This window comes from Mytilus californianus, unplaced genomic scaffold, assembly GCF_021869535.1.
Source record: "Mytilus californianus isolate M0D057914Y unplaced genomic scaffold, xbMytCali1.0.p SCAF_4, whole genome shotgun sequence".
NCBI classification, from domain to species: Eukaryota; Metazoa; Mollusca; class Bivalvia; order Mytilida; family Mytilidae; genus Mytilus; species Mytilus californianus.
The window spans coordinates 93,013,582-93,022,842 of NW_026262690.1; the positions used below are offsets into that span (position 1 = coordinate 93,013,582).

Genomic DNA, 9,261 nt, shown 5'->3' on the forward strand with positions numbered 1-9,261 from the left:
GTTATACTATTGTTTCAGAAAAGGGAGAAGGTTTGGTACCATTAAAACGTTTAATCCCGCTGCAAATGTTTGCACCTGTCCTAAGTCAGGAATCTGATGTACAGTAGTTGTCTTCTTTTTATGTAGTTCATACGTGTTTCTCGTTTCTCGTTTTTATAAAGATTAGACCGCTGGTTTTCCCGTTTGAATGGTTTTACACTAGTAATTTTTGGGGCCCTTTATAGCTTGCTGTTCGGTGTGAGCCAAGGCTCCGTGTTGAAGGCCGTACCTTGACCTATAATGGTTTACTTTTATAAATTGTTACTTGGATGGAGAGTTGTCTCACTGGCACTCATACCACATCTTCCTATATCTATTTACATCTAGAAATTGACAATGAGGGTCGGTTGAAAACAAAACTATACGACAAAAGAGATGATTTCAGCTTCCCAATTGTGAACTTTCCATTTCTATGTAGCATCATTCCAGCAGCGCCTGCATACGGAGTATATATCTCCCAATTGATACGATATTCCAGGGCTTGTATTTCCTATCATGATTTTCTTGATAGAGGGTTGCTGCTCACTAGGAAGCTATTAAACCAAGAGTTCCAAGGTGAAGTTGAAATCGTCCCTTCGTAAATTTTACGGACACCATCGCGAGTTGGTTGACCGTTATGGAATATCCGTTTAACAGATGATAGCGTATATGTTCCTAATGTCGTAACTACAATCCCGTTCCCTTTTCACGAATGTGACCTACCGAATTGGACCATTTACCGGGTTTGTACTAACATGAGCAACACGGCGGGTGCCATATGTGGAGCAGGATCTGCTTACCCTTCCGGAGCACCTGAGATCACCCCAGTTTTTGATGGGGTTCGTGTTGCTTAGTCTTTAGTTTTCTATGTTGTGTTTTGTGTACTATTGTTTGTCTGTTTGTCTTTTTTCTTTTTTAGCCATGGCGTTGTCAGTTTATTTTCGATTTATGAGTTTGAATGTCCCTCTGGTATCTTTCGCCCCTCTTTTTGTGGTCTTGCACGGAGCACTTCCAACAAATCGGTAAAAGAATTGCCCAAATCATATTCTACTGATGTGTTTGCCTGCGTTACCACTGTTACTACAAATTGTCCACTCATGTATTAATGCTTATCATACTAAATTTGGCAATGCATAATTGTAACAACAACGTTTTGAATGTTAGATCTAGATCGTTTTACTCCCACAGGCAAAGTTGACCTTAGATGGATTTGGCTATTTTTAGGTCCTTTTTGGTTTATAGCTCTTCGACGTTTTCGGTCCTTGTACATCCTCGGCTTTCAAATATTCGGCTTTGAGCGTTCCTGATGAAGGTAAATCCAGAAAAGCGCTTCAGACGCATGAAATTTATATCGTTTTGTTTTCATTTTTTAATGTTAATTTCCGTGTCTGTATGGTGTTACTTTCAAACGCACAACTGATTAAAATTTTTGTTTCATAAATTTAGAGACTGGACGCGTTTTTTTATAAAAAGTACTTTTTCTGGTCGACCTTTCACAACACGCGGGGAATCCGACGAACGAGGTAATAATTTGGCGTGGCCTTAACAAAAGATTTTTCCTTTGATCTGTTTTCAGATCAATATTAGAACAATTATAAAATGTATGGCGCTTCAACACATTAAACAAATTAATATTGTATTACACTACCCAAAATTTATTTTATATGTTTTAAACTAGCTATTTTTTTGGATCACTAGTTGAAACAAATAACGTTACTGACATGTTTGTTATACGAGTGATTGAATAACGTGTTTGCTATATGAGTGTGTTGCATCTTTGCTATAAATATGAGTGAACTATTTTGTGATGGAATTAGTCAGTTATAATATTTTCAAATTTTACCGCCTGATAACATTCGTTTGACGCTAAAAAGGTAAATATGTCGTGGCTTGCATCACGAAAGGCCGATAATTTTGGATAGTAACGTTAACTGCCAGACACAGAGGTATGACTTTATTATCAGTACTTGAAATTTGAATGTAACAATAACTGACGAAAACTTAACAAATATCAAAATAGTTTAAACTGCAAAATATCAATAAATAGACTTTATACAAAATACATTAATCTGTAATAAGCTTCCTTGTTATAATAAATTATTTGTTTATCATAGTTACTCGCTTACATTGATGAATGCTTTTTTGAATAATTCTTTATTGTCATATACTTGAGGGTCTGGACGGGGTTTACAGAATAGAGTATATAAAAAATACGGGAAAATAGGCTAAAACAAAATAAAGAATATAGAATAATAGGGTGCTTATATACAAGTATAAAGAATAGAGAATAATGGACAAAATAAAAACAGGATGGAGAAAAATGGTCTAGAGAAATAAAAAATAAAGAAATAATGAAGGACCCCCATCTAGACCCTTATATACGTAAACACAATACTTCTGACAAATTTTATACAACGTTCAGCAAGGTAATTTAACCAACAAATGAGGCTGAGAAATCGTTGTTTTTTAATGTGCCTGAAAGCTCATTCAAATTGAAGCCATGTTAATGGTAGCTTCGTTGCCTACAGTGCAATTGTTGTCCTATCTAATCATGTTTTTATACATGAAAGACTGAAAAATGTTAGAGAATTAATTAGAGAATCCTTCTATTGCTCGAGAAATACAACACTGCATGCCTTACTTGATGCTTTAATTTTAGATTTTTTTTATGTTCTATAACTCTAAGGTAAAATCAAAAGTGGAAGTCCATAAAATCTACAAAATCCAACTTTATCAACCAACAAAACGATTGGAAAACAGCTGTCATATTCCTGACTTGGATCAAGCCTTTGCCGAAGAAAATGGTGAGCTAAATCTGATTTTATAGCTAGCTAAACCTCCCACTTGTACGGCAGTTGTACATATAGTTCCGTTATCATTGACAACATTGGGTGAATGACCCAAACAGACATAATAGGTTAACTTTATAGATAAAGGACTCAACATAATACATTTTGAACAAAAGGAATATCTACATTCAGGTTTGATATCTCAACGCATTGATTTAGTGACTAGTTCACATCACCAAAAAAAAAAATAACAATAAAATGTATCCACGAAATTAAACCAAATTGTGTCAGGAAGACAGCCTAATATAAATTTAAACTCATGGCAATAGTAAACAATTTTACAACATTATGTTTCTTCGTAGGTTTCGTCTCAGTAAATATCGGATTTGATTATTAAACTCAACATTTTTTGTAATTAAAGACATTTATATATATTTCTATCAGAGCCAAAAAATTGAAAAATTACTTGTCACCATGAAGCCTTCAGTCCCGCCCTCTCTTCCTCGATTGGAACATTACTCGAATGCGATGTATCGCCGATTTTTTACTTGCACGATAACAGATCCAGCAGTCGAGTAGGGAATGCTTACACTTCTGGAGTACCTGAGTTCACCATCGGTTTTGGTGGGGATTGTGTTGATCAATCTCAAGTTTTCTATGTTGTGTGTTCTGAACTGTTGTTTGTCTTCGCATCGTGTTTATCTTTGGTCCTTTATTCTACTTTTGGTATTTAATTGTCCCCTCGGTATATTCTCCTTCTTTTTTATTCTTAAAAAATTAGCAAACCCTACACCGTATAGTAAGATATAAAAAGCAACACTGGAATTGGACAATGGAAAACAATTCCAAAGAGAAAGTAAAAAACTAACTGTCTAATTTATACTACAACCATGAACGAAATAAAATTATGGTAGACAGCAACCAATAACCACCACTGGATTAAAGGCACATGCACAATACGAATTTATTTTAAAGTGTTTATATTTGCTTATATTCTCTCTAACAAGGATCAGCGGAAAAAAATACAATTAAGAACAAACTGTAGAGTGGGAAAGGGCTTATGATCATTAGTAAGGACGCCAAAAAAAATAAAAAAGTTGATGAAAGAGTAATCGCTGTTACTGAAAGCTAGTTGAAAACCTTATTTAGCTAAAATAAATAACCCAGTTAGCCAAGACTACAATATGGATGAGTACATTTCCATTGGAATAATTGTAAAGACGAAGTAAGGATTCTGTGACTGGTGATATCCTCGGGGACGAAACGTTCACAAGTAGTGGTATCGACCTAGTGGTTGTAAAAACTCATAAAAACAGACTTCTCATATTTATCTACCTGTGTTCTTCAAAAATGGAGACAGAGAAAAACATGAGTTTCTCTAAAAAAAAATCAACCATTTTGGAAACTCATATCGTTTTTGGAATTACATTACCTTGCCTTTTGCAAAAACGATAATACATTTATAGTTAAATTCCATAATAATTGAAGACAGTTATGATCAAACGAAATAATTAGGAAATTCAGATACAGGGTTTATATCTATATAGTTTTTCCTTTTCAGTTTTATCTTTATTTTTTTTTTATGTGAAATAGAATTAAGAATGGAAACGGGGAATGTGTCAAACAGACAACAACCCGACCAAAGAGCAGAAAACATCCCAATCCCACAAATAGGTCTTCAACGCAGCGAGAAAATCCCGCACTCGGAGGCGGGCTTCAGCTGGCCCCTAAACAATAACGTATACTAGTTCAGCGAAATGGACATCACACTTAACTCCGAAACATATAAATGAACCAAAATTAAAAAAAAACACACAAGACTAACAAAGGCTAGAGGTTCCTGACTTGGGACAGGCGCATAAATGCGGCGGGGTTAAAAATGTTTTGTGAGATCTCAACCCTCCCCTTATGTGTTGAATCAAATGCAAACGTCGAGGTCAAATTAGATTACAAGCCGTTTTTGTTTAAAAGAAATTAAAGTTGATTTAATTGTATAAAATGAGTAGAGAAAAAAATCTTCAAAACAAACTTTCCAGTTATCCAATAGAAAAATAACGTATAAAATTTTGATTTGCTACCGTACCAACCGTAGCACGAACCGGGAGCCTTCATTAAACTTTTTAAAATAATTGATGTATTCACTTAATGTCAACGTATGTTTTATGAATCATAATCAAAAGCATTTGCAGCATTTTTAGCTATAACTTGGATTTAATTACACGTGGATATTTTTCGTATATATAGCAAACAATATTGTGTGTACTCGATTATGCTTTCGAGCAACCGTTGCAAAGAACCGCAGCACAAACGGTTTGTAATTTTTGCAGTTAAGATTTATTTCCCCTGAAATTTCAACCGCAAAACCAAGCTAAGATATAAAGCACATTTATAATCTATCTGATTTTCACATGTTATATTATTATAACAGTATGAAATAAAAAAGTTCAGATTTTTTTAGGTAAGCTTATAGAAAACTTAAACAAAAATGGGCCAATTTAAGATACAAAATTAACCTCATTAACAATATATTAATGATGAAATAAAAATAAAACCATGGTCGCTCACGCAGATATCGACCGAGCAAGTGTCTCTAAAATTAATAGAAATATATAATATGGGTGATCAACATTTGTTAATAATCCGTTTCTTAATTACATTTTTTTTAAATATTGTCACTTATTTACGTAGTTCATTTATTATCTTTACCATTCTTACATTTTTCTTTATGTTCACGAAAATCGTCTTTCACATGTAGGAGAAATTTGACCAATAATGAAAGTACAACGAAAGGGTCAAATTAGAAGATACGATAATAAACTATATCAAGAACACGAGTGTCAGTGCAATTTACTATAACTATATCATGCCAGTTGTTCTAGTTGGTGTTTTTTTTTCAATGATTGAATTCTAGACATTGGTGGGATATTTTTTTATCGGCAATAGAGATGTAGATATTTATTTTTCAATATTTTTCAGTTACTTTTCAGAATGCATTTTTAGAAAAAAAAATTGTCAGTTGTTGATAAAACAAAATGAGAAGGGTGTCCTTTTCTCACTCAATATGAAATCAAAGCTGTTTCATCTGTTCAAGAAAAACATATTCTGCTGTAATGATTGAAATAGTTAAATAATAATAAATTATTCTAAAATCATGCAAGAACTAATGAAAAATCAACACAATTTTGTCATTTTAACGTATATAACTAACATCAGTAACACGACGTGTTTACGAAAGTCGTTCATAGATAGTATTTTAATTATTCCAACTTCTGTTTAAACATGAGAAAAATTAATATTCTTTTATTTTATTTTCTCTATATATAATATAAACGCAACAAAAACAATACCTAAAACAAACAGAAACGCAAATATGTATAAGATCTAAAGGCCGAGTCAACTCAGTTCGTGTAGGGTCTGTTTGATTCATGCACTTGTGCACTAACTAAATAATCTCATATACAGATTTACAAACACAGTGTTTTAGAAACGGTGAAATTGTTATCAAATAAAAAGTTACGGTAGTTTTTGCTGATATGCAATTCGATGTCTTTAATTTTATCATGATGGATAAAATAATCTCCTGCATTAAATGATACCTCCAAAACAACACTAACCGTTGAGTTACGTACCAACCGTACCCGATACGTAGCAAATCGGGAAACCTCTAATAAGCGAATACTGCACCATGAGCATGATACACATGTCCACAGAAATCGTTATAAAACGTATTGAGAGGTCTTTGCAAACAAATTGTGTTTTCTTTTACCAACCAAGTGAAGTCTGATATGACTCAACAATGATTGAATGCTTCTCGAGTAAGTGAAGTCCATGAAAACTCTCCATATTTTATGACTAAAGTCCTACAATTTCGGATTGACAAAATTGAAAATCATCAAAGTGTTCACAGACTGTCAGACCATAATTTCTGAGGACAACGTGGAAAATTGCAACAAAGTAACACACTCTTGTGGCCACTACTCTTAACAATTTAGAAACGTCTGAAATAAATCGCGCACGGAATACTAGAGTTATTTGCTTAGTTTTTAAGAATAAATTTCCATTACTCTGGAAGGACAAAAATTGAAATCAACAAAATAAGTACAGACCCTCTGAACCTCATTGTTAATAATTTGGATATGATTTTCTTAAGTTTAAGTTAATCGCTTTCCATACTCGAGTTAGTACGCGACGTATAAAAACACTTATTTTTCGAAGACTTAGTAATACGTCCCATCTCTCTATAACGACAAACACGACATCCTCTTAATTTAAGCAGCTACTCAGACTATAATTCCTACTTAATAAATAAATTTTGAATTTAATCAGTCAAGGCATAATTGAATTGCCATGTTTACACAAGACACCGATATTTTCAAATACGTTCGTCATTGACTGACGTACAATATATATTTTTTATTTCCAGAAAACAAATATCTTCCTTTTTTATTGAATTTTATGATAGACTATGGCATCAAATTCAGCAATACATTGTGGTCCATGTGGATATGAAGGCATTACAAAGAATGCAAAGAAGTGGTGCACCAACTGCGATGAGGGGTTTTGTGGAGACTGTGAGAAAAGCCATAGATCTTTAAAACTGACAAAAGATCATAGAATTATTGCCATTGATGACTACTTGAAAATTGAGGATTTTTCTGTTAACCTAACCTGCGTGACTCATGGAAAAAAACTTGATCTTTATTGCAAATATCATGGTGGTGCATTATGTGCAGTCTGTGTTAAATCTGCGCATAAAACTTGTCGAGCGGATGATATCATTTCAATAGACAATGTATCTAAAAATGCAAAAGGTTCAACAGCACTTGCAGATTTAGAAGAGACAATATCTAAAACATTAGAAAACGTAAAGCAGTGCATAAGAGATCGGGTGTCAGCCTCAGCAAAACTCGATATTGATGAACAAACAATTAAAAAGAGGATTTTAGAAACAAAACTTAAGCTCAACAGACATTTAGATGGACTCGAAGAAAAACTTCTTCACGATCTCATAATGAACCATGAAAAGTATAAGGCAATACACAGTACATTATTAAAAAAGTTAGAACAGACAGAGAAAGAGTTTAATAAATTAAAGGAACAAACACAACGAATGAAACTGTTTGCATCCGACCTTCAAGTGTTCCTAGGAACATGTCAAATGAACAAAACCACTATGGACAAAACTAAATTACTCAAAGTTGAAATAGGTAAAGAAAGGAGTTATGCCATGGATATGAAATTACATCGTGTGATCAGTTCACTAATGAATGACGTCAAGCAGTTTGGCGAAATACACATCACTGAAACAAGTGCCGATCTTCAGTTACAAGACGCAAATGTTGACCAAGCTCAAATGCAAGTGCGAGGGTCAAGGCAAGATACCCATTATGTTGAGCTTCAATTAAAACGAAAATTTGATATTAAACTGCAGGACCAAAGCCCAGGATGCCTCTTATTGTCTGATGGAAGAACTTTGATTGCAGATTTCTGGGGTTCAGGAAAACTGCTGGAGTACAATGAGAAAGGAAAATATATCCGTGACGTCCATATCTTTGATAAGCCATACGATCTAACAGAAATAGATACAGACCGTATCGCTGTAACATATCCAGATGTGAAACGTTTGGATATTATGACTATCAAGAAAGGTACTGATGGAAGGAAGATATTATGTGAAAAAACGTGCTTCGGGATATCTTACTGTAATGGAAAAATATTCACAGTAGTAAAAGAACTTGGGATACTGATACTAAACTTAACTGGACGTATCTTGAATAAAATCAAGATCAACAATTCTGATGTGTTTTATGTAGCAGCTACCGAGGACAAGATATACTACACTGACGGTAACTTGAATACAGTAAACTGTTGTAATTCTGAAGGCCAAACAATTTGGACATTCAAAAATAAATCGGTAATGTGCTCATCAGGTATAACTGTAGATAATAATCAGAATGTTTATGTTGCAGGTAGTCTTTCAAACAATCTGACACTTATACTGCAAAACGGAGAAGATAGTAAGGAGATGTTAAATGCTAGTGACAACATAAGTGCACCGTTAACTGTATGCTACAACAAGAATAAGAATTTACTTCTATTTGGCTACAAAATAGGAAATATGGCATTGTATCATGTGTCGTAAGAGCAAATATGTGTACTTGTAACTCTAGCAAATTTTGTTATTCGCGTATTTGAATGTCATCGATGATTTTTATTTATCGTTTGTTATTCAAAATAAATAAATGAGATTTTGTAGCATTTTTCGAGAAGAAAATATGATATAAAAATGTTTCATATCAGCTGGTTTTAAAACTATTTTCAGTTTGTTTTTCTTTCTAAAATTTATTTTATCTGTCTATAAGTAGTCCAGGAAAATTTTCTTCAATCAATATTTCGTATTTAGTTATTCTCGTTAGTTTACATCGCTTGTGAAACTAATGTATGCATCAAATGT

General features: G+C 33.4%; 1 protein-coding gene across 1 annotated transcript; it reads left to right on the forward strand.

Annotated features, from left to right (window-relative positions):
• The first annotated feature begins 1,904 nt into the window (after window positions 1-1,904).
• On the forward strand, window positions 1,905-9,059 carry LOC127698869 (uncharacterized). Its single transcript, XM_052202574.1, has 2 exons — window positions 1,905-1,964; window positions 7,270-9,059. The coding sequence occupies exon 2, from the start codon at window positions 7,273-7,275 to the stop codon at window positions 8,947-8,949; it is 1,677 nt and encodes a 558-aa protein (XP_052058534.1). The 5' UTR covers window positions 1,905-1,964; window positions 7,270-7,272; the 3' UTR covers window positions 8,950-9,059.
• Window positions 9,060-9,261: the final 202 nt, after the last annotated feature.

Bases quoted from the DNA above. Each gene is read 5' to 3' on its own strand.
- LOC127698869 (XM_052202574.1), top strand. From the start codon at position 7,273: ATGGCATCAAATTCAGCAATACATTGTGGTCCATGTGGATATGAAGGC.